At 53.1% G+C, this 23,735-nt stretch overlaps 7 protein-coding genes across 7 annotated transcripts; 5 read left to right on the top strand and 2 right to left on the bottom strand.

The window, feature by feature from the left end:
• Positions 1-1,305: 1,305 nt before the first annotated feature.
• DACRYDRAFT_23949 (uncharacterized protein) lies at positions 1,306-1,856 on the top strand (the record flags this gene model as incomplete). The annotated part of the gene is made up of 1 exon (XM_040773478.1): positions 1,306-1,856. A coding segment is annotated over exon 1 (193 nt), but the record flags the coding sequence as incomplete, so codon positions are not given.
• A 339-nt stretch (positions 1,857-2,195) lies between these two features.
• On the top strand, positions 2,196-5,829 carry DACRYDRAFT_82563 (voltage-gated potassium channel). Its single transcript, XM_040776576.1, has 11 exons — positions 2,196-2,807; positions 2,862-3,035; positions 3,084-3,138; positions 3,190-3,489; positions 3,542-3,688; positions 3,738-4,459; positions 4,510-4,609; positions 4,658-4,777; positions 4,827-5,251; positions 5,307-5,331; positions 5,384-5,829. Exons 1-11 carry the CDS (start codon positions 2,598-2,600, stop codon positions 5,713-5,715), a joined length of 2,610 nt encoding a protein of 869 aa, XP_040626309.1. The 5' UTR covers positions 2,196-2,597; the 3' UTR covers positions 5,716-5,829.
• Positions 5,830-9,234: 3,405 nt separating this feature from the next.
• DACRYDRAFT_118135 (WD40 repeat-like protein) lies at positions 9,235-12,446 on the top strand (the record flags this gene model as incomplete). The annotated part of the gene is made up of 10 exons (XM_040770529.1): positions 9,235-9,349; positions 9,405-9,752; positions 9,815-9,897; positions 9,948-10,193; positions 10,247-10,425; positions 10,490-11,343; positions 11,391-11,541; positions 11,588-12,184; positions 12,233-12,315; positions 12,370-12,446. 10 exons carry the CDS (start codon positions 9,235-9,237, stop codon positions 12,444-12,446), a joined length of 2,733 nt encoding a protein of 910 aa, XP_040626308.1.
• Positions 12,447-13,037: 591 nt separating this feature from the next.
• Positions 13,038-14,578, top strand: DACRYDRAFT_110132 (uncharacterized protein; the record flags this gene model as incomplete). The annotated part of the gene is made up of 3 exons (XM_040769004.1): positions 13,038-13,286; positions 13,338-13,633; positions 13,690-14,578. The coding sequence occupies 3 exons, from the start codon at positions 13,038-13,040 to the stop codon at positions 14,576-14,578; spliced, it is 1,434 nt and encodes a 477-aa protein (XP_040626307.1).
• A 1,571-nt stretch (positions 14,579-16,149) lies between these two features.
• Positions 16,150-17,593, bottom strand: DACRYDRAFT_23948 (zf-PARP-domain-containing protein). The gene is made up of 5 exons (XM_040773477.1): positions 17,479-17,593; positions 17,200-17,416; positions 16,674-17,152; positions 16,524-16,625; positions 16,150-16,476 (listed from the first exon to the last, which is right to left on the bottom strand). Exons 1-4 carry the CDS (start codon positions 17,522-17,524, stop codon positions 16,606-16,608), a joined length of 762 nt encoding a protein of 253 aa, XP_040626306.1. The 5' UTR covers positions 17,525-17,593; the 3' UTR covers positions 16,150-16,476; positions 16,524-16,605.
• Positions 17,594-17,711: 118 nt separating this feature from the next.
• DACRYDRAFT_23947 (ribosomal protein S26e) lies at positions 17,712-18,721 on the top strand. Its single transcript, XM_040773476.1, has 4 exons — positions 17,712-17,773; positions 17,988-18,165; positions 18,215-18,280; positions 18,328-18,721. Exons 1-4 carry the CDS (start codon positions 17,771-17,773, stop codon positions 18,465-18,467), a joined length of 387 nt encoding a protein of 128 aa, XP_040626305.1. The 5' UTR covers positions 17,712-17,770; the 3' UTR covers positions 18,468-18,721.
• A 2,970-nt stretch (positions 18,722-21,691) lies between these two features.
• DACRYDRAFT_118131 (uncharacterized protein) lies at positions 21,692-23,249 on the bottom strand (the record flags this gene model as incomplete). The annotated part of the gene is made up of 5 exons (XM_040770528.1): positions 23,004-23,249; positions 22,844-22,954; positions 22,672-22,791; positions 22,147-22,625; positions 21,692-22,097 (listed from the first exon to the last, which is right to left on the bottom strand). Exons 1-5 carry the CDS (start codon positions 23,130-23,132, stop codon positions 21,692-21,694), a joined length of 1,245 nt encoding a protein of 414 aa, XP_040626304.1. The 5' UTR covers positions 23,133-23,249.
• Positions 23,250-23,735: the final 486 nt, after the last annotated feature.

Here is a 23,735-nt window from a genome sequence, read left to right as displayed (position 1 = left end):
CAATCGCAAACTCCGAGGGCACCCCTCTTTGTGCTTGGTGACGAGTAAGGTTCGCAGTCAGACAGCGTTGTACTGGCACACCTCAATGTGACGGTGTTATCTCTTCGTGGTCTAATGGTTATTTTCGGGTCTCGTCCACCTATGTCTTACTAACTGAGACTATTTTGTCTGAGTCGCCGCCAGTTGTTCGGATAACGGAAGACGCTCGCTGATGAGAACAAAGCTCGAGGCTGAAGGTGAACACTCTTCTGCTGTGCGTTCAATATCTCCCTCAATTCATGGCACACGACTTGACCTCAGATTATTCTCGAAGCCTGCCTATCATCGCGCTGGAATCGGTCCAGGGACATGTGCACTGCGCCCAGTCGGGACCCTGCTCGCGCCGATACAGACGCTAACGACTGCCGGAAGGATCACGATGGAAAAGAATCACGCGCTCGGAGCCAAAGACATGTCGCAAATTACGTCCTCGCTCCGTTCGTGGCGCCGTCTCATCCCTCGCATCTAATTCTGGCAACACCTTCCATCCTGCCAGCCCCCGCCAAGAGCGTGGCCAGAAACGTCGAGGTCGCGCTACTGCCGGGGCGCGCCGTCCACCGGGCGAAACACAGTTCAAGTTCAACGTTGCACGTTCGTCAGCGAGCAAGGGTCATGCTGCATGCTAGTACCGCTTGAGCTGGCAACCCCTTGTGCGCACCGGTGCATGCTCCGAGGTCGCCCCGATGGGCCATTGCGCATGGGCGTCATCGAACGTTAGCGCCTGTAATACGCTCGACGTGAACAGACTACTTCTAGGCTTCTGACATGCCGCTGACGTACGGCCCCTGTTGACTTTATTCTGATCCTATGTAAGGGTTCCCCTATAGTGTCTGTCTACAATTGGTTAACGAAAATCTGCAGGTGAGCGATTCTCAGAAGGCATTGTCCTTATCTTCGAAGGTACATCCCGCCCTAACACTGTTCTTCCTGCCCCTTCCCATTACGTCCCTGGTCGAGCCCCTGCCTTGTGCGGGCAACAGGTGCCCCGCAGCCAACACGCCCTCCCATCACGATCCTCCACCGACGTCCCGACCCGAGCTCATCACGCCTGTTATTGTCGTGCCCAACAATTCTCGAACCATATGTTGTCGTCTGCCGCACCCAGCATCGCGTCTATTATTATCAAGCAAGCATACATACATCAGCAGTACTGCCCCGCACGGACGGCTCTTCCGGTCCGGGTCTCACCTGACATCACCAACACGCCCGTCGGCTCTTCGTGGAATTTCGTATATTGGCGCAACTTATAATTGTCTGTCCGCCCCTGCACACCTCATCCTAAGCCACCAACAAACGCATCGCTACAGCGTACTATCTCTACTCGATATCCCGACACCTACCCCGGAATCGGAGATTGCTACGCCCGCCCAGTGCGCGCCACGCGAATGAACTCCTACTTGCTGCTCTCAGTGGACAACAGGACGAGTTTTTGCGGCCCGCTGACTCGCTCGCAGGCCCCTCTTTTCAGAGAATAACGCACGCTTGACTCTCCTTAACGGACCCGAAGACTCGGACGTAGACCTTGACCTACCCCCGGAGCGGGGCTACTCTGAGCTCCGCGCTCCCGTTTGCGCCCAGCTTCGTGGCCCCACATGGCAGGCATCTTCGCTGCGGCCACAACCCCCCTCGTCCTCTCCCGCATCGAATCGCACCAATCCCATCATTCACGGACCTCTCGTACATCGCGCTATACCGACCCGTGGACTGAACCTCTTGACGATGAAATATCCCGCCTACCTTCTCCTGCTGTTTCGAACGCACCGACAGATCCCCTCAGCGACGTAGATCAAGACGAGAGCGTAGATGGTGGTGATGAGATTGGAGGCAATGGCCAAAGGGAGAGGACGAGAGCTCGTCGAGAACGCCGCGATTCTGGACAAACGGTGCACAGCTCACACAGGCCCACTCCGGGCAGGCAGAGAAGTTTCGAGGCTCCTTTCGGCCTGGGGCTATCTCTACATCGTCCACCGTTGACCCAATCATCCAAATCGTTGGGGCCCGGGGAAGAATCTGGTGATCCGAGGAGACGGCGGAACAGTTGGGGCTGGCCATGGGGCCGGGAGAACGAGGGAGAGAGGGAGCGCAGGCTGAGCCATGGTGGGGAGGTCGATATCGAGATGGGCATACCAAGATCGCCCGGATCACAGTCGATGCCTGGACTCGGCTTGCCATCACCAGGACACCCGCGAGAGGGGCATGTTGGTCGGGAACTGGAGCGGGAGCTTGGCGTGGAGGAAGACATACCTGAAGATGTGGAGAGTGAGCAGGAGGCAGAAACGTCTGAGGATGCGGATGTGAGCAGGGATGAGAGCGGGCGGACAGAGCTGGTGCAGGAAGAATCACTGCCTTCTGAGGACCAGGGAGTAACAACGCCAAAGAACGAAGAACAACTCGAACATATTGGCGCTCTAGCCCATGTTGCCGATGTAGCTGGCCAACTAGCTGAAGAAGAGGAAGCCGTGGAAGAGGATATTGAGCATGACGAAGCGGTAGACGCCGCTCGTGCTGCTGCTGCCGCCGCTGCGGCAGAGGCAGAGAAGGCCGAGGCGAGGGATACCATGTCGTCACCTCAACTCGGACAACCTACTAAGCGCCGACGTGGTTGGTCGCTATGCGGGAGGTCGCTGTCCATGCCAACGTTCCTTCCATCCGAGAAGAGTCTGAGCCCAGAGCCGGATCATCGCCGGCAAAGGCTTTTCAAGGTGAGAGAGCATCGGAGAAACATGAAACTGAGTCGAACGATGAGTTTTGCGAGCTCGTTCTCTATGGTGAGCCTATATTTACTCTCTGGACAACATCAACCGTGCTAATTCTCGTTCTAGGACTCGCCGAGGAAGAAGCAGGGAACGTCCTGGCTATGGAAATTGTGGCTGGCCATATTTCCTCCAGAAAGCCAGGACACAGGGTTCATCCCGAACTATCGGTACACACCTATTCTCTCTGGTATCGTGGTGCCTTTTGCAATCTTATTGGAGGTCCCTGGCTTGACGGAACATGTGAGTGCCTGTTCCATTTGGAGGAGCAAAGCGCTAACGCGGCTTTAGTGGTACATTCGAACAGACAATAACATAACAGTAGATTATCAGCCGAATCCAACCAGTGCGGAGCCCTTTATATCCAGAGACGCCACTGATCTTACCCTACATCCAGTCCTTGACGTTGGCTTGGGTATCTCCATGGCTGCCGGCGTCATCGCCAACCTTGCTCTTTTCGCCCGATTTCTGGAACGACGTGTGCTGGTAAGCACAATCGTGGCGACGGTCGCGCTGGCAGTACACGATGTCATCAACATTGCCATTGTGACTATTTTTGGTGTCATACACCGGTTCAACGACGGATTCACGTACGGCGAGGCGTTTTGGATCACGGTCTGCTCTACGATTGCAAGTACGTTTGTGAACATCACGTTGATTTACGATTTGGTCAAAACCAAGGACTTTGCCCGCTCTGGTAATCACAATGTTGTCTTTCTCGTGGGCAATGGCACTGACTCCCCTTGCAGGAAGCGGGCTGACTGCCAAGCAACGCAGCCTCGTGGTGGTGGTGATGCTTCTGATCTGTTATATTGCCGTGGGAGCATTGATCAACGCGTTCGCCAATGGACTCTCCTTCCTCGACGCGTTATACTTCACCATTGTATCAATTGAGAGTGAGTCAAATTGCATATTTGTTAGCAGCCAGCTGACGTGGGATGCCAGCAATTGGGTTTGGTGACATCGTTCCCATAACCGTATTCTCCAAGATCTTCATTGGGTTCTATGTCACAATCGGCATTCTCAACCTTGCGTTGGCGGTAAGCACAACGCGAGAGACAATCATCGAAGCATTTGAGAATGCATACCGGATCCGTCGAGCGAAGATCCACCAGCGTCGAAGGGAGCACCGGCAAGCACGGAAGCTTAGACAACAGGAAGAAGACAGACTTCGTGAGCTGGGCTTGTTACCGAGATATGTCAATGTTCGCACTGGAAGGAGAGGTGCGGCCACGAAGGTCGTACCGATGCTCCCTGATGGGACTATTGTGCAATCTCCTATTAGCGAAAGACCGATGTCACCAGACGGATTTGGTCATCCGCTGATGTCGTCCACGTCGAATCACTTCTCTCATGGCAACGCACCCCCGGCCTTTCCTTTAACAGCATCCACTCTTGTCCCGCCCTACACGGCGAATGACCTTCACTCCGCAGGGCTTCCTAGCGTCGCGGAGTCTTCTACTATCGTTGCAAGTGGACCGCCTACGGCGGACGGCATATCCAAAGAAGACGCGTTTGTCACACCCCAGGATGAGGTGAAGAAGATCGCCGCAGAACTGCGAGGTGATATGTTTCACCTTGATTTGGCAGCACATTCGGAGGAAGAAAGCTACCTCGAGTTCAAGAAGCGGATGGAGAAGGAAGAGACCCGGGAGTTCTACACCAAGGTAGGTTGAAAGTGATTGGTATTAGGTAAGTATAGCTGATACATCACTAGCTCGCGTGGGCGCTGTCCCTCTTCTTCGTCTTCTGGTTGGGAGGAGCAGCGATTTTCAGCAAAACTGAAGCGTGGACATTCGCAACCGGGATGTACTTCTGTAGGCGACAAATGATAGTATTTTTGATGTCTGCTGAGTTCTTCCTAGGCTTCATCACTTTCACCACCCTAGGGTACGGCGATGATTCCCCATCGAGTCCTGCTGGTCGGGCCATCTTCTGTGTCTGGGCTTTGGCGGGCGTCGGTGCAATGACCATCCTCATTTCGGGTACGTGGTTTTATGTCGTTTTATGCTCTCGATTCTCATCCAAGAGCAGTGATTTCGGAAGCATACAGTTCTCGATACAAGACTGTTGTTGTGCGCCACGGCATGCTCGATCGCGCCGTGAAGCACATGCACGATAAGCAAGCGCGTGAGGAGGCTAACCTCCGCAATCACTCTCACGACAACGCGAAAACGCCCTCGCCGCGTGTCTCGTTCGATGCGGATACACCATTGGCAGTCCGGTATGACAGCGTCTCTAAGGCCATCGACAAGTCGCAGAAGGAGCTGGAGGCGTTGCCGGCCGAGCTGCTCAGACAGGCGAAGACTCTTCACGACCATTTGAACTTTTTGAGCAAACCCCCCCATGGCGTAGCCATGCCCCCAACTATGCAGAAGCTGGTCGATGATGTTGTGCAATCGGAACATCTGGACGTGAGGATGAAGCGTACACTGATGGAGGACGAGGAAGCGAGAAGGGTAAGGTGTTGTGGAACCATCGTTGCCAAATTGTACTGATCCGTTGGTATTGCAGACACTGTTCATGATGAGTTACGAGAGTAAGAGCACACACATGTCGTTTAGATTGGCCATACTGATTCCGCGTTCCAGAGAGTCTGAACGATCTGATCCACTCGGCCGAGAAAGCCGTAGAGCTTCTAGCTAAGCGCGAACAGAAACATCAAGCGCTTGACCGGCTCCACCGGCTCACGCTCGAACGGACAATGACGACCGGATTCAGCGTACCAGACGGGGCTGCGCCAGAGCTCTACCCTCCGACAGGGTCTCGACATGTTCAGCCAACGGAAATCTCGGCGCCGATGGAGCCGAGGCTGTATGACGCAGCGAGTGAAAGCATGCGACAGCGAGAAGGGAGGCAGGAAGTAAGGCGGCAGAGACCGAAAGTGAGGATCGACATCAGTGGACTGAGAAGGTTGTCGTGAAAGTCTCATTATAACGCTTGAAGGAGATTTCAGTTTGTACGTCACGGACATGGATGAGATGGGGCAGGACCTCATGCTTGGTTACCGTTTCACATTTCCCGCTTTTACTCTTTCTTGCTCTCTGCACAATTTGTTCCACTAGGATACATGCATTGTTGTATTGTAGTGCGGTGTACGATTCCAATTTGTAGCTATTCCTGTCTCATACGAGGAGAGAAACGCTGCGGAAGCAAGTCAAGCCGCTTGCACATGCGGTATGATATTAGTACATGTGTTGCTATTTTCCACGTCGAAGTGGGCGAAACTACTTGATATGTTCACAGGGTGGTAAACAAGCAATCCGACCAACGCGAAAGGAAATAAGCATATCAAGTCTGGCCATTCCTGCAGACAGGTCCCCGTTCCAAGAGCCATTGATGGATGATGGATGACGATGCTCTGATAGTCGTACTAATCATGTAATACAGAAGCCAACAAGAGACACCGAAAGATACCTCCGGTGGAAAACATGCGACAAGCGCTGGGACACGGTTTGATGATTTGACCGAAAGGTCGTGGTTGTAGCGATGACTTGGATGCCGTCGTGCTGAGAAGTCGGCCAGTGAGGGAAGCGCTTGATCCATGGAGAGCAACGCGTCATCCTACGAGCATGTGCCGCGCTCAGAAGCTCCACTACGTACCATGAAAGACAGGGCGAATAAAATGAGGTTCGCCAGAGTTGGATGGTCGCGACCTGTGCAGTTCTGATCCGAAAACCAGCAGTCAGATAGAAGCCAGGAAACGTGTTCGTCGAGGTCTCGGCCTGCGTTCTCCTCATGGCGCTTGATCGTCATCTAGCCGTTGGTTCATCGGTGGAGTTTGGTATGTATGACCAGACGAATTGAGGCGCCAATTCTCAGAGCAGTCGGACAGGCGCCAAAGGAAGAGATCCAAACAGTATGCACGTAAGGGAGACCGTCAGAATGCGGCAAATTTGCATGTGCCAGTGTCCCTGCATCGAGCGACGGATGGGATACACGTGCCGTTTTATTTCCGTATTGTCAATCGTAGCCAATGGACAGTCACAACAATGTCCCGACAGAAACACCTGGCGCAACGGATGAGATGGGAGGGTCAGGGAACGACGGGTTAAAAGCAACAACAAAAAACTGGTCTTAACCGTGACTTGAACATGTGGATAGCTCTTCGTATAGGGGGGATGGGGCCAACAAAAGGGACCATGCGATCTTGCACACGGCAGGACGGCGAGTCATTGGAAGCCAGCCAAGCAATGCACTCTGCTATGTGAATCAACAAACATTCTCCTAGTCGCTGACCATTCGGCACGCAACCGAATGCCATCAAATCGAGCCGAGCATGATAGACTTCCGGAAACCAGTGTCTGATAATGTGCCATTGTCCTTGCCGGCGCCTGAGCAACTGTCACCTCAAAAATAGACTGGAAATAGGGGTTTGCCGTATTGTTGTCCCGCCAGCCGGGTTTGCTCTTCGACCCAACATAGGGAGAACACGTGGCCTTGCGAATACCATTCATAAGCTGCTGAGATATAATGTCTCAGTTTGTTCGTCTCATCTTCGACTTGTGCTTAGCCGCATTCGGACATCCGCATTAAAGCTCCCACTTGATATTTCACTGTTCCGTATGGCTCCAATTCGGTCGGGCCGTCAACACAGACGTGGATTGGTGTCTCCGTTGGCTGCAGTTAGGACGAAGAGGGCGGAGGAACCGAGGATTGGGCTTGCGACGCTGAGAGAGTTGCTGGAAGAAGCGCTTGCCGTCGATGAACATACCAACGGGCCTCTCGCACACGACCATCCCCAAGCGGAAAAGCTGGCGGCAATCATGGCGATAGACCTTGGCGACGGCAGGGTCACTTTGAAGACAACAGCCATGAAACCCGCTTCGTGGGTGGCACAGTGCACGAGCCAGTCGAAGGATTTCCCTGATGTTCCAGGGGATGAAGAGGTCGAGGCCTTCATCGAAACGTGCCTCAAGGCCACCCTCCCAGGCTTCAAGCCTGCCACCTTCCACGGGAAGCTGCACGAGCCGATGCCTGACGACGAGCTCGAAAAGCTGAGGAAAAGCAAGGGCAAAGATGAGCAGGATAAAGACGAGCAGGATAGAGAGAATGAGGAGAAGTACGACCGAGAACGAAAACGCCAGGCTGCGTATAGGTCGCGGCAACAACAAAAAAGTGCGTTCATGAAGGCAGATGAGCTGCAAAATGCTGAGAATCTTGCACAGTGCGGTGGGAAACTGTGGCCCGTACTTTAGCCCACGCCAACGCCATTATGATGTGGCAGAATCGTTCGCTGTGGGCCTGGCAAGAAAAGTACAGAGTATCAGAAGAGCAGCGCCTCCAGCTCACACGTCAACTGAAAGCGATGAGCCGCGGCGTTGAGATCCAGGAGGCCGGTCTCGCCGCGAGCCAGGCAACTGACGTCGTCCATCCTGCATGGACCACAGATGATGAACTAAACCCAGGATTCAACCCATCGATCCCATCATCCAGCATGGCTGGAATATCAGGGAGACCAATGGGAGCGTTTATCCGGAGTCACGATCATTCGCAGGCCCATCGACTGATCTCCAACCCAACATATCGACGATGCAGGATCAGCAACAGCAGCATCAGGATCCCAATGACCTCAATGGACTGTGGCAGAGAGACATTGGGCCTGATGGAAACGATGCGACGCCCGACAATCGAGATATGATATGGGAGTGGAGGGAGGAATTCGAGGAATTCCTGCGTTCGATTCCTGACCTTCAGGATGGTGTTTTCGATGGGCTGTTATCTGCGTAGATACTGTACTGTACAAGTGTAATCGCATCGACATGAATTGAATATCGTTCCCAGATGTTGAAGCCTCAAAGAAGAACAGGCAGTCCGCAACGCCGAGATAAGGCTGATACTCGCAAAGCGATGGTGAAAGTCAAGCAGTGGGGTCAGAGACGACGTCCTCAACGCCCAGTTGAGGTTGCTGCCAGCGACCTGCTCCGGTACTTGTTTACATGCGGGTCGGAAGCAGATCAACCCGTTTATTGCCGAGATTCGGACAGGGTCAAAGGTACATTCAGTACGTTCTCCCTGTGCCGTATTCTGAACAAACCCCATTCGGTTGGTGGAGGAGGTATAGCGGGTAGAAGTAACTGTAGCAGGAGGCATGAGGACCAGCTATCCTACGCCTGCCTATCCCACACTCGCATCCCATAGAACAAGCACACAGAGCCCATCGAGTCAAGCGTAGAACAGATCAGGGAGCAATGGTGAATAGGATATATCAGTACAAATCTCCTTGAAATGGAATAAAATCATCGGGACTCCGCATGTGCTCGTTGAGGGGGAGGGAAGAACTTCGGCTCCGAGACGCGTTGTCAGGGTTTTTGTGATCAGGACGGAAGCGCCCAAACCAAATCTACGTGACCAATTGCAACTTCATTCCCCCTCTGAACATTCTTCTCCTTTTTCACGCATCTCTGTTTGGCATTGGTGGCATTGCACAAGACGGGTCGAAATGCAGCTCATCAAGCCGGCATGGGTGATGCACACGGACGAGAAGAAGAAACGTCTGCCCATCTTCTCGCTGCATGTGCATGGCGATGGCTCACGGCTAGCCACCGGCGGTCTTGGTGCGTCTGGATGTGTATTAGACGCCATTCACATGTACTGATGAGTATGCCACAGACTCAAAAGTACGAATATGGAGCACTGCAGCGATACTGGACGAGCACAATACAATGCCCAAGTCGCTCTGTACGCTAACAATGCATGTCGGACCCGTCCTCTGCGTACGGTGGTCGCATTCGGGTCGACTTCTCGCCAGCGGATCGGATGATGGCCTGGTAATGATATGGGATTTAGATCCGTCCGGTGCCGGGAAAGTCTTTGGAGAAGAGGAGGTGAACGTCGAGGGTTGGAAGGCGCTGCGTCGGCTTGCGGGCCATGAGAGTGATGTGAGCGACTTGTCGTGGAGCCCGCAGGATAGATTCCTGGCGAGTGTCAGCATGGACAGCAGTGTCATCATTTGGGATGGTTATTCATTCGGCACGCATTCTGATATCATACTCCTGCTTGGAAAGACTGACTGTGAACAGATCGGGTCGCTAAGCTCGTCGGTCACCAGGGCTTCGTGAAAGGTGTATGCTGGGATCCGGTTGGACAATACCTTGCAACCCAAGTGTGTGGTGCCTCATTTTATTAGCGAACTGAGTCTGACAAATGATCCAGAGCGACGACAAAACAGTACGCATCTGGCGAACCACCGATTGGGCATGCGAGCGGGTCGTGACGCAGCCTTTCGAACTGTCTCCAGCCTCAACCTTCTTCCGACGTCTTTCATGGTCACCAGATGGTGCTCACATAACTGCCGCGAACGCAATGAACGGGCCTGTGTTTGTCGCTGCTGTGATTAGCAGGAAGGAGTGGACGAGTGATATCAGCTTGGTAGGACATGAGAATACCGTTGAGGTTGCCGTATGTCCGCCACTCCCAAGTCTCGACATACTTTTTCTGATCAAATTTGACAGTCTTACAATCCCCATCTATTTGTGAGGGATGAATCCAAGCCTGTCGACTCGCACAATATCTGTTCTGTGCTCGCACTTGGGGCAGACGACAGAAGCGTCAGCGTCTGGCAGACAAATCAAGCGCGACCTCTTCTCGTCGCCTTAGATGTGTTCGACAGGAACGTATTGGACCTCTCGTGGTGCGTCTGTCTTACGTCATCTCTATCATGTCGCTGATTTGGTTCACTTTGCATGATTATGAAGGAGCTTTGACGGACTGACTCTCTACGCCTGTTCATCCGACGGTACCATAGCCGTGATGAATTTTTCCCCTTCCGAGCTCCGCGGAATCGCCCCACACGACGTACAGCTCCAGTATCTCAAGGGGTACAAATTCACTTCACCCATGAACCTGACCTACCAAGCCGAGGCGCCTCAGCCAATTCCATTACCGCCTCAATTCGTTGCCCCAGCACAAAGAGTGCAGCCTTTGCCTGCTCAGCCGCCGATTAACGTCCGGGGGACACAGGAAGTCACTAGGACGAAGGATGGGAAGCGGAGAATTCGCCCAGTACTCCTCTCCCAGGGATCGAGCACTTCTCTGCCTCCTCCTGTACACCCGTACCAGCAACCACTGCAGAACGGCATTCATATACAGCCTCAACCGACCGCTCAGCTCGCCTACACCCAGCCCGTACTACAACACGCGATGGCAGAGCCCAGTAACCCCTTCACTAGCACACCTCTTTCTGTCTCACAACCTGGAAGCTATGCTAGCTCGATGCCGCTTTCTGGTCAGGCAGGATTGGCAGACGACGACGTCCAAATGGTCGACAGCTGGGAGCCTGCCGAGCCTGCTTCCACCGCTGGTGGCAGCTCCCCACGCAAAGGCAGGACGCTTGGGGGCGACAGGGTGCGGGAGCCCATTGTCGTTCGCGAGCTGTTGGGCTCTACGAGCGCGGTGATGCCCATTGTGAACCTACCCTCTGCATCTGGGGCAACAAGGACTTCAGAACCCGTGCTCAAGGCGCCGGGGTTGAAGACTTATGTCGCTGCGCCGATGGAAGGTGCGAAAGAGGGTGATGTCCTTGAAGGAAGGAACCCTGATGAACCAGACAGTACGTCCTTTGTTTCTCTGGCCGAGAGTTGCTGATGGATGCCACAGAACCTTCGGATGTTCAGCTGTATCAGAACAAAACGGTGCAGTGGCTCGACTATCTCCCTTCGCGGATAGTAGCTGTCGCTTCTACGAGCGTGTTTTTCGTTGCCGCCTGTATAGATGGAGGGATAACAGTGTATTCCCAAACCGGGCGAAGGTAGGCCCTTGTGTTCGTTGGTTGGCAGTGTACTGACATGAATTAGGATGCTCCCTACACTGATGCTCGACTCGCGAGCCGTGTTCTTACAGGGCCTAAAACAATATCTCCTCGCAATAACCGAGCAAGGAACACTAGCAGTCTGGAACGTCAAATCCGCCCAAGCCATCGTCCCCCCTTCCTCCATCCGGCACCTGCTCATCTCCCAGCTCCTCTCGGTCCAGTTACGCCCTAACGGCGTGCCAGTACTCAACTTTTCGGACGGCACTGCCTTCTCGTACGATCCCGGGCTGAGCTGCTGGCATAAACTGTCTGATGCGTGGTTCGCCCGCGGATCAGATAGCTGGGACGCAGCCCGCACGCGCGCCTCCCGGCCCGCCGCTCCTCGAGGACCGATAGCAACGCTCGAAGCCGCGATATCGGAGGCGAAGCCGCTCGAGCTCTTGATAGAGAACAAACCGGAATGGTGGAGCGCTGCGACGACGCTTGCCCACTTGGAGTCGCGTATGTTCGGTGCGAAGGCTCTGGATAGTCCGGGGGAGTACAAGTTGGCGCTGCTGGGGTATGCGCGGAGGCTTGCGGATGAGGGATTTAGGGGCAAGGCGGAGGAATTGATTAAGGAGCTTTGTGGACCTGTGTATTGGTGTGTCTCCCTCTTGTGCGGTGGAAGGATGGGGCTAATGTAGGGCAGGCGACTGCGAAAGGAGCCTTGGGAACCTACTGTGCTGGGGATGCAGAAACGGGACTTGCTCAAAGAAGTTCTGTCGATATTTGGTGCGTTATCTTCCTCGAACGTGGACCGATGACTAATGGATGATGGCCGGATAGCGAGGAGCAAGACATTGGTCAAGTTAGGCTCGGACTATCAAGACCTGATGAAGAGGATTGTGGTGGAGGATGTTTAATGGACCGGAGTACGTGGCATTGGGCGTGTTTTGGATGATGGGACACTATTGTATTTCTTGACTGTTTGGCGCTGTGTTGTATGTATGTAATGACATGCGGTTGGAATGATGGCCGCGGTGATGTATATGGCACAGGGGGAGTCATCTTGCGTCCGAAAAAGATTGCTGCTTACCTAAGTCTTTTTGGGCGCGTAAACACCGCTCTGTTCAAGGCTTTGCTTTCTTCCTCTCCTTCATTCCACTGCCAGTCTACGAACAAAGTCAACGCTTGTTCGGAACTAGACAAAGCGCAAGAGGTACGCTGAATCAAGCTGCCGTATCCGACCGAGGCGGGTCTCACGTGCTGAGAGCGTGATCCGGCACTGTTCAGCCACCTAGCACTTCACTTTGTGTCCTCACCCCCGCAACGCTGCATCCAGTCACATTCATACCTTGTTACCTATCGTACCATCACCAGTCAACGTTACGTGTCGTGTGCTCTTATTCTAGGCAACGTGGATCTTTTGACGACGTACTTGGCCTTACTCTCTACCACCATATTCGATCCTCAATTCTACAAATCAACTAATTCTCAATACTCAACTTGGAATAATGGCCGATTCTACTCAGTCCACTCAACCTACGCATGCCTCCCAGCCTACACCCCCTGCTCAAGGACCGCTGACTCATTCCCCTCGCACATCGTTCCACCTCTCCCAGCCCTCCTTCACATCATCAAGAAGCTCACATGGGTCATTCAGCTCCACCGCATCTCATCCACCGAGCGCTGAGGAGCTGATAAACGCCTACGAAGCCGATCAGGAACGCATAGTCAATGTCTTATCTCGCAAGCTGGAGCAGGTACGCCTCACCCACTAAACGGGATCTAATACCAGCACTAACGCCGCACAGCTGAGTCAAGAGAAAGTCGACTTGGAGAATGCGATGGAAGCGGAGAACGAAGCTCACGTTCTGCGCCTGCAGCGCGAGCTAGCCGCGTTGCGTGCTCAGCAGCTTGCACAAGGGACGAGTGCTCCCGCCAGCGCGGAGGGGAGCGAGCCTATCTCCCCTGTTGAGGGGCCTGCGCTCCTCGCGGTGAAGGATGGGAAGGAGCGACCGGGGAGGGATGAGAACGCTACTCCTGGACCGAGTATGCAAGCCGTGGTCGACGCGTTGAGGAGGGAGAACGACGGGCTCAGAAATCGGCTGTATGTCCTTCCTTCCCTCGTTCCCCTCTCAGCACGAGACACTGACATTGAAGAAGGCACGAAACCGAAACTGACTATATCCGACTCTCTCGCACTCTCTCAGCATACAAAGACGAACTCGTTACCCTCCGCCGCCAGCTAGGCATCCCAGTTGACAACCTCGTTTCTCCTCCTCTTAGCCCCCTAGGCCTCAGCCCCAGGAGCAGAACCGGCTCTCTCTCCGGAAGGAGCTGGCACGGGTCTCCAGTGACCACCTCCCTACCAGTAGGCGGGCCTAGTACAAGCGTAGGACCGGGCAACGGAATCAGCAACACACACAGTCCAAATATGGAGATGAACGAAATGGACATCCTTTCCCCTCCCTTGCACCCTGTCTACCCCCACCCGCTCGGGCGCTCCCAATCGCTCACTTTCCCTTATCCTCTCTCCTATCCCATCCCTGGTCCGCACTCAAACGGCACCCCCTCCTCCCCCTCCAACCCCAGTACAAGCACAACAAGCACCAACTCCACCCCATCGCCCTACGCCTCCCTCCTCTCCTCCCTCCCGCAGAGCTTTTCCCCTTCTTCCTCCCCGTTAGCCAACTCCCCCGGTCCGGGCGCAGCGAGTTGGGGACTGAGCTACCCACTCGTACCCCCTCCGAGCCTCAGCAGCTCTCTAGGCTCTGGCCCAGCATCCTTAGGCAGCCTGGCGAGTTTCCCAGCAGGAGCATACGGCCCCGCGAGCCGGAGAGGCAGCCTAACAGGGGGTCATGCGCACCCGCTTACTCACACGCCCCTGCATACCCAGGCAGGGATGTCCGGGGCAGCGGAAAGAGGGCGGAGAGTGGTCGAGACGGGGAGTTTGAGGAGGGAGAGCTTGAGGGAGGGCAGTAGGGGAAGGTTGGGAAGGAGGCTGGAGGATGTGGGCGAGGTTGGGGATGGGGAGAGCGCGGTTGTCGATTGATCGATTGACGCGTAGTGGAACCGTTTGGTTCGGTCCTACGTGCCTGGGAGGGTGAGCTGTCATATGCAAATTCTTATTCTGGCCGATGCTGATTCTGGTTCTCATCCATTCTCCCTTTCTCCCACTCATCCCTACTTTAACGCCTCCACTTCCTAATCTTCCAATCTTTCCCCATTTATCAGATGTGTCCTCCACCGAGCTGTACTTCTAGCCATTCATGGTATGTGTATGCCTTTGTCACCGGACTCATGCCAGGATTCGGTACAGAAGAGTTGTCGTTTACCAAAAACTTGCTCCCAGCGCTCGAGGAATGGCGGTTGAATCAGATATGTTTCGGGTCAGCAGGGCATGATTCATCTAGTCCATGTCCGGAATTTCGGTAATAAACGGCTTTATTGCTTCCGCAGCAGATCGATGGCAGCAATTTCAACTCGACGTTCAGTATTTCAACTCGACGTTCAGGATGTCTTACCACACCCCACTGCTTAACTTTGCACCATCTCTTTGCGAGGGTCAGCATTATCTGGCCGCTGTGGACTGCTTGTTCTTCTTTGAGGCTTCGACATGGAATTCAATTCAGCGGACGTGATTACACTTGTACCTATGAAGACACCAGCCCCTCGATATCGAGGTCCTCAAGTTGAGGATCTCGATTTTAGCTATGATGAAGTCCTCAAACACCAAGCCACTCGATCCCAGTAACTTCGAGTGTTTCTCTTCAAGGACCACTTCGCATTACCGAGATTGATCGCTTTGATGTCCCCCACCTTTGCCGCTAATCCATCTACGTCCGAGCATGGCTCGCTGGTGGCTCCGAGGCCTAGCGTTTTCTGCTCGGATGTAGTGGCCCAGCTGGCATCTTCGACGCCGAGCATTTTCTCTGTCGTCCGTGTGCTTCTCATGTCCTCCATGCAGAGTGTTACTGGCAATATGGCTCCAATAACGTCTCTGTTGACAGCCTGATCTAATTGGAGCCATATTGAACAGTTAGAATTCTTAAGCCGAAATTCGACAAAGGGATGTTGGATTGCTCCTTAGCACAAGTGGAAGAGGAGACAAACAAATGAGACATTATATCTCGTCAATATCATTCATCAACATATCAATGATGTTGGCAGGGTCATGTGTTCTCCCATGTCAGTCTAGCTTGAAATGTCCAAACATATCCACAGACCTCTAACCACCAACCACTCAGACACGAGTCAAGATGCACTTGCAAGCCTATTGAAATACCTCGCATACTCAAGGTGGTCTGTGATGTGAAAGACCACAGACGTGCTATTGGCAGATGTGTCTATTGACTGGCTGGCAGATTAGGGGTGTCCTTGAACCTCCTTTCCGAGAACATGATACTGTGGACTGTGGAATTGAGAACTGATGGGGAGTGGTTAGGCTGAATTTGTTTGTATTTGAGGCTCAAATGTCCTGATCCAAGGAGAGGATTGCCGGAGCATGATATATACACCTTGCTTCCAATGAAAGCAGATTACTTAGACGGAATGTTGGGAAAGATTGACAAGAGATACGAGGACAGAACGCTGGAAGGCCACAGCATACAGGGCAAGACCCGCATCACACAACAAATATATTCACTAACGAACGGGTATATCTTGACTATCTTACCTAAGAACTACGAGTCACTCACATATCAAGCACGCATCAACCCTATAATACATAATGAACGAACGGATCACAGATCAAGCGTGATAGGAGCAGAGAACTGAACACGGAATGAGGGAACAGTGCGCTGGCGAAGCTGGGTACGCTTCGGCCACTCAGCCAGAGCACAGCCCTAACGCAGCTCCTAGAAAGAAAGGAGATCATTTCGTCTTGGTACGCTTCGCGCGCGCCGAGCCGTCAGAGTTGGATATGGGGGCCCGCGCGGTGGGAGGCTGACGCTGCGAAGGGTGTGAGGGTGTGTATGCATATAGATGGAAGGGCATACTTTGCGCTTCTGTGGCATTACTTCTTCCTCGGACTCATCGTCGTTAAAATCGTCCCCGTCGTCATCATCATCGCCGTATGTTTTAGAAGAGACGTGCTGTTTCTGCATGCGCGTAAGCATTGCTCGAAGGGAATCATAGGAGACAAACTTTTCGAACCTTGCGTCCACCGGTTTTCGCCTTGTCAGCCGGCTTAGCCGCCGCTTTCTTAGCTCGTTTCTTCGGCTTCTCCTCTTCTTCATCTTCTTCGTCATCATCGTCCTCTTCCTGGTACTCCGGTTCCTCGTCCTCGTCCTCATCCTCGTCCTTCTTCTTAGGTTTGGCCTTGCGTACCCTCTTCTTAGGCGGCTCGTCCTCCTCATCTTCGTCCTTGGCTTTCTTCTTGGTTTCGCGTTTCTTTTTCGGTTCCTCTTCCTCTTCATTCTTGTCAGTCTTCTTAGTCGCGCGTTTCTTTTTCGGTTCCCCTTCCTCTTCATCCTTGTCGGTCTTCTTGGTCGTGCGCTTTTTCTTCGGCTTCTCCTCCTCCTCGCCTTCCCCATCAGCTTCGGGTTTCTTCGCACTCTCCGGAATGTCCTCCGGCTCGATCGTACGCGTCTCGAAAGCCTTCTTCACCTTCTCCTGATCTTCCAGTCTATGAACCATAAGCCCATCAACGCGCATATATCTCACTGAACTCACTTCAAGTCCTCATACCCGTCCAGTTCCTCGATCTCCCCCACGCTCTTCAAGATATTCCCCATAAAACGATCCGTGACGCATCCAAAGTGCCTCCACTGGAAACTCTGGATACCCTTGATATCCACCAGAGTGCCGACACGCATTATGCCCTTGGCGATCGGGGAGCCGGAGCATGGCTTGGGACCTTTACATTTCGAGCGAGCGGAGGATGCGTATTCTGCCCATTGAAAGCGCGTTAGTTGGACATGCACAGAGGGAGATGGGGATAAAACAGCATACCAATACGATACGCGGTCTTGCGCCCAGGGCCCTCTTCGTCGGACATGGTTGTTTTCTGAGCGGGAGAGGGTGGTCGCAACGGACGAGCAGAGCCCGTAGAAGTTGGCCAACCAGCACACTGGCGACGCGCCTTCCAGAACCCTTGCATGCACGAGATCGGAGGAACTCCCACGCGCAGGACGGGAGCTTTCAGAGGAACGGAAGCTGTTAGCGCAGGGTACGGGAAAAGTGAGTTGACGTTGACTGCTGAAGACAGAGCTCGTCGTCCGACCTTTACTCAACATCCAGCATCATGGTGAGTCCGCTGTCCCTCGTTTCTTGGGTGATGGAGATGGAGTCTGGGGGTGACTGAAGGGGTTGGGATGAGATCTACTGGTTTCTGGGCGATGGATGGATGGATGTGGGGTGGATTGTTCAAGCCGGTGTTGGATGCACTCTGCCCGGTCATACTTCCCTCACCCTCCTTGGTCTCACTGTCCGTCATCCTAGCATGCTAACCCCATCTACAGACCAAGAAGAGAAGAAATGGCGGCCGGAACAAGCACGGCCGCGGCCACACCAGCTTCGTGCGCTGCTCTAACTGTTCCCGTTGCGTCCCCAAGGACAAGGCCATCAAGCGTTTCACAGTGCGCAACATGGTTGAGTCTGCGGCTGTAAGGGATATCAGCGACGCGAGTGTCTACCAAGGCAAGTATATGTGTGGCCTATTGGTGTAACTGTTGCTGATGATATGTAGAATACGCTGTTCCCAAGCTCTACATCAAGATCGCCTACTGTGTCTCGTGCGCCATCCACTCGCACGGTGCGTTTTTCCTCCCTTCTCCTGGGAATTCTGCTCATCCCCTCCAGTCGTCCGTGTCCGTTCCCGTGAGGGCCGCAGGAACCGTGCTCCCCCTCCCCGCATTCGGTTCAAGGATGGCAAGAAGGTGAACCCCGCCGTACAAGCAGCAGAGGACGCCAAGGCCGGTGCTGCTGCTGGTGCTCGGTAAACCCGTCATGTCCCTGTCTTCGTCATCAGTTGCGTATGAGAGAATGGGTGTGTGCATGCGTTGTGCCAGACGGAAAACCCGCGCGGCGGGAGTATGAGACATGTGATTAGTTGCGTGTTGCTTGTAATGCACCCGTTTGCTATCATTCCTCACTGCGTTTTCTCGAGTGACTTGTGATCGGTGTGCTCGAGTAGAACAACGCGCTTCTCAAGCTTTTAGGGTTCACGACACGGACGTCGGATGAGTTGCTGCACTTGCACTGCTTCATCGCGCATACACGTGTACTAATCGCACGCATTGACGCGCACTCCATACCAGCTCATGTCGGCAGGTCTAAACTTCTGTCCCAGCGACCTGCCGACTGGTCAGCCAAAGTCCTGGAGAGCCTCGTATGGGACTCCTTACGCGTTCCCGCTTCTTCTACTTCCAGAAGCTGTTACTGCTGAGATGAACAGCGGCCTATGGGAGACGTACTGGCAGCCAATGAGTCGTAAGCCCTCTCTCTTTGTTCTAACAGCGCATATATGCTAACTCCTAGGAGATAGGGAATTGCGATTCTTCACCGTATGTACTCGAATGCCAACGCACAACCAATGACCAAACGAACGTGTCCCCATTCAACCCAAACATACCGCAGCGTAGCTGGATTTCCGGGACTAGTAGGTCGACTATACCTCCCATGTCACTGTCCTTAGTGCCTACCCAAGAGCCGCCTCTTCGAGTATACGAAGGTCGCGAGTCATACCCACCTAACCACCAGCATTGTCCATATCGATCCCTCTGTCGCCTCGAGCTCTCTTCGCATCCCTGGCCCCGCTCACCCACCCAAACGTATCTCGTGGCCTGCGTGAAGACCGTAACGAGGAGAATAAACAAGTGATCGTTCCTCCCAATAGCCTTGCATTGGACGACAGGGAAAGACCACTTTTTCCTGTCAATCTCGCCGAGGGCTCACACTATAAGTCGGACGCCAACGAACACAGTGGCCAATCCTGGGACGAGGACTCTGTGATACCCCTTAAGAACAAGCGTCTTGCCTGTGCGACTTCCTCCCATGACGAGGACGAGGTACGTCTCTTCTGCCCCATACTTCGCCCTGTAGGAACAGCAGACTCGACGTAACTATCCAGTCTGCCTCAACCCCAGACATAGCGACACTGCACGACGAGGCCCTCCAATCTCTCGAACACTCGCTGGTCGCTATCACGCAAGCCCAACGAGATGACTCCAACGATACATTTGGAAGACACTTCTTATCGTTCCTGGATGGGCAAGCCGGCGGCAGCCTCACATCGAATGGTCCGCTCCGGGAACATATCGAGGATGACGTCCCAACCCCGAGCACGGTCGAGCACGGCTTCTAGCCAATGTCGACATTGCTACGCGTCTGAATGCGTCTCTGGATTCTCTTCTCTGCACTCTTCCACTGAGATGTCATTGATCCACTCGATTTTCATGAGGAAGGTTCTGCTCCACAACGGTGTTCTCTGTGATACCTTTCACGAGCGAGAGTAAGTGCTTTTCGTATTGCTTCCATACACCATACGGACAAATGCAATGTGCTGAGATGACATGTTAGAAAGTTTCAAAGGCAAAAGGGACATTATAAGTCAGACAACGGATAAAAATCCCTTCTCCAGATGATATACGTATGAAACACGTGCATCCAGGCGAAAGGATAGCAGTGAACAAGAAAGATATGACTAGAAATCCAGCTGTTTCGTGAAGTACATATTCATCAATACTGGAAGAGGAAAAGGATCCGCAGTAACATTGACCTCTCCCATGCCGTTCCTTTCGATAAGGTACACTTTCGTGGGCGGCGTGACACGGACAGGGAAGAGCGCCGCGTGTGCTAAACCGTGATCTAGGAACCATACAAGCCGCAAGCTCTGGCAAACTTGTACCAGGCTGTTCTTGAGGGTATTTTCATCAGTGACTTGGTATGTACTCGATCTGACATGTAGTCGAAGCCATATCAGCTTTGACGTGGTCCGGAGAGCAGAAGTCAATTCTTCCTGTTCATTCAGATGAGATCACGCACAAAAAGAATAACGAGCGTATCATACGATGGTGCCATCGACACAAACTTGGAGATGGGTGAGATGAGGACACGAAGTTACCAGGTCTCTCAAGGTTGACGGGACTAGATAACCGCGGTCATCAGAGTTGACACCAACGTCCTGCCTTCCACCATGGACCAGAAACAGGCGTCGTAAGGTCGGAGTCGCAGCGAACTTTCGGAACAGATGTGCTTCGTCAGGGACACCGTCTTGGAGGACGGACAAGTCGTAGTCAGGTGACGATAGGACGAGCTCGAGTGTGTGAAGCGGCCGGTTGCCATCGCAGATGGTTAGGCAGTCCTGCGTGGTCCCAGAAAAGACGGAAAGATTGGTGACACTTGCCGAGGACAAACACCGGCCATGAAGGGGGGCATTTAGGCGCTGAAGACGCGGCGATTGTCCGAGTAGAGGGCGAACGTCCATGAGAATGACATCCTTCCAAGGCCAGAAATCCAGGTCGATCCTGAGTCTCTGAAGCGATGGTAGAAGTACGGTATTGAGCGAAGCAAGCATTGGCCCAACACGGGTCTTGACCTGTTCCCTGCCAGAAAACCACAAGGATCCTTCCGGAGGGCCCGTATGTCTCGCCCATGACAAGGAGAGATCGAGGCGTTGCATACAACTGTCCAATCGACGAAGATTTTGAAATAACTTCGTTAGGGCACCGGTGATCTGAATCAAGTGATGCTCGGAAACTAGTCGGAGGTGAGAAACATAATTTGACAAGGAATATTAGGATTTCACTGACATAAAACAATCCAAATCTGGAGTGAATAGACATGGGAGAGAAGATGGGGATGTTCTACCAGTGAACGCAAAAGGCTTGAGTTGGCAGAGAGTATCTTCACATCACGATAAAGCAGAGGGTTAAACAACTGATAAGATGCTCTTGACAGCCTAGCTAGTACCGCCCAGTCGCGAATCACAATGTCGTACTCCCAAAATATGTGAATGAAGTCCAGTGGCAAGTCATTTAACGTCCGATGTGAGTTCATCATAATCCAAGAAAGCGCGTGGTGCTGGACATGAAAGAGAGGTAGACAATGTCTCCGGGATCAATTGGACGTTGTTTTACCATTTTCAGGCATCGTCAGGAACTCGGGCCGGCATATATCCCGCAATGACCCCTCCGTCTGTGAGGATTATATGTGCGATACTGAACTAGTCATCACTGGATACACTCATGGCTTCTTCACTGGACCATCCGGCGGCTTCGGCCTCTCGTTCCTCCTGATGCCGCTCAAATTCCTCAATCCATGCTTGTCGTGCAGCAAGGCAGTACCAGGGCTGGGAAACAACATTGGCAAGTGTGCGAAGGATGTCCCATCGAAGGCTTGCGGCTCGATACAGCGGCGAGCTGACGCCAGCCAACTTGGCGATTTCACCAACGAAAGTTGTATGAAAGTCAAGCACTTCGTTTGACGGTCGTGGTTGACGGTCGGTGCGGGTCGTGCAAAAGAGAGGAAGCCCGGCAAGACGCCACAGAGGGTATGAACCAGCATATTGCCAACTGAGAAGCGATATGATATTGCCCGCATTCCTGCCTTCGGTTTCAATCAAGATGTCACTGCAAGTAGATGTCAGCTCCGATTCTAAACGTGCAGACAGAGTCTCACGAGCTATCCAAGCTGGGATTGTATACGTAGAACTGGCCATTCAGAGCGTTTGCCTCAGCTTCTTCGCAAATCGATGAGATGGACGGCAGAAACCGCATCAGGAGATTATTAGACAAGTCAGTCGCACCATGCCAACTCATCCCTGTCGGTAGGGTTTCACGTCCGTATTCGTGCCAGGTGGCGAGACGCTCGTTTTCTTCCATTTCCATGCTTGATAGCCAGTCACTGGCACGCTGGAATATTCTGTGAGAACGCCGGGTTTCGTATGCTTCGTCTCTTCCTTCCGGTGGCGGTTCGAATTTCTCAGCCTGAATAGGCCCAATGATGAATGTGCCTTCTGGGTCCATACATATCGATCCAATGCGATCGAACGTAAGATGATACATTTCATATGTTATTCGAGCATAGTGTTGGATCGTTTGGTGCTTCGTTTCCAGAGGGAGGCCGTCCCAACACTCATCGAGCCGCCTTCCGTGAACCTGAGCAGGTTGGTTATTAAGCCGAACATGTGATGCTACCACTCACTATGTGATCAAGGATCAGAAAACCGGACCCTAGAAGACCCTCGTTCGTCGCCCAACCGTATATGGGAGAAATCGGCACTCTGCTTGCTGTTCTCTCGCGTATGTACATCATGGCTGATGCCTTGATCCAATCATTCAGTCCACCGCATTAATTTCAGTCGAGAAAACTTCACCTCTGCTAGCACTCTTCCTTTATGATAAAAGGCATCCTTTATGGCGAGCCGAAGCACGAGTTCCTTGGGAATGCGACGTCGTCGAGGAACATGTAACTTGAGCAAGAAGCACTGCCAGATTGAGTTCAGCGGACATTCCCATGTCTGAGGACAGTCTCACTTGGTTCCTCTCAGTTGCACATAAAGGTTCAACATCACACGGCACGCCAAATAGCAAACGTCCCAAACACGATATTCGAGTGAGAAAATCTAGCTGTCGTAATTCGGCAGCGAACACAGGACCGAGCATGTCCAGTACGACAGACGACCCCGAATAGACGCCCTGGAAACTACTAGACGCCACTGTCTCCAGTCTCAGCGTGATGAGGTGGAGAAACTGAGCCAAATATGCTTCGTTTGTCGAGGGTGCATTCATAGGCTAGAAGGAAAGATGATTGAGAAAGGAAAGGCAAGCTGAATGCCCCACAAAGAGGCTGATGCATGTTGATGGTCCAATATCTCGGAGACGGCAGTGAGTGCCAGCAATGCGGATTAAGGAAACCATATCAGTACCATCGGTAAGGATTGCGAAGGTGTAGGCACGGCTAGCGCGGTTAGAGCGGCTTTTACTGACCAAATGTGGGCAAGCATCGGTTTGAAACACTGGAAGGGCCCTACAATTCGCCGTTTTCGTATAGCATGCAGTCACAGAATCAGATTGGGAACAAAAAAGCAGTGACAATAACGAGTGTGCATGCTTTGCTGTGTCCAGGGGAGGCCCTTCAAGTTTGTCGTCGCCGGAAGAAAGACGCCTTTCCTGACAACTTTTCAAATGCTTTGCGGGAGCATTCTGTGTTGACACGGGCGTCGCATCACGTGTTTTTTTTGTCTTCAGTTCACTCTTTGTTTGCAG

This window comes from Dacryopinax primogenitus (genome assembly GCF_000292625.1).
Source record: "Dacryopinax primogenitus strain DJM-731 SS1 chromosome Unknown DACRYscaffold_16, whole genome shotgun sequence".
NCBI classification, from domain to species: Eukaryota; Fungi; Basidiomycota; class Dacrymycetes; order Dacrymycetales; family Dacrymycetaceae; genus Dacryopinax; species Dacryopinax primogenitus.
This window is presented reverse-complemented; position numbering and strand designations above follow the sequence as displayed.

Bases quoted from the DNA above. Each gene is read 5' to 3' on its own strand.
- DACRYDRAFT_23948 (XM_040773477.1), bottom strand. From the start codon at position 17,524: ATGTCCGACGAAGAGGGCCCTGGGCGCAAGACCGCGTATCGTATTG. The intron at 17,417-17,478 runs GTATGCTGTTTT...TTCAATGGGCAG, and splicing joins CAAGACCGCGTATCGTATTG to AATACGCATCCTCCGCTCGC. The intron at 16,626-16,673 runs AAGTTTGTCTCC...ACGCGCATGCAG, and splicing joins CGGTGGACGCAAGGTTCGAA to AAACAGCACGTCTCTTCTAA.
- DACRYDRAFT_82563 (XM_040776576.1), top strand. From the start codon at position 2,598: ATGTCGTCACCTCAACTCGGACAACCTACTAAGCGCCGACGTGGTTGG. The intron at 3,139-3,189 runs GTGCGGAGCCCT...CCCTACATCCAG, and splicing joins TTATCAGCCGAATCCAACCA to TCCTTGACGTTGGCTTGGGT. The intron at 5,332-5,383 runs GTAAGAGCACAC...TCCGCGTTCCAG, and splicing joins GTTCATGATGAGTTACGAGA to AGAGTCTGAACGATCTGATC.
- DACRYDRAFT_23947 (XM_040773476.1), top strand. The intron at 18,166-18,214 runs GCAAGTATATGT...GATGATATGTAG, and splicing joins CGACGCGAGTGTCTACCAAG to AATACGCTGTTCCCAAGCTC. The intron at 18,281-18,327 runs GTGCGTTTTTCC...CATCCCCTCCAG, and splicing joins GTGCGCCATCCACTCGCACG to TCGTCCGTGTCCGTTCCCGT.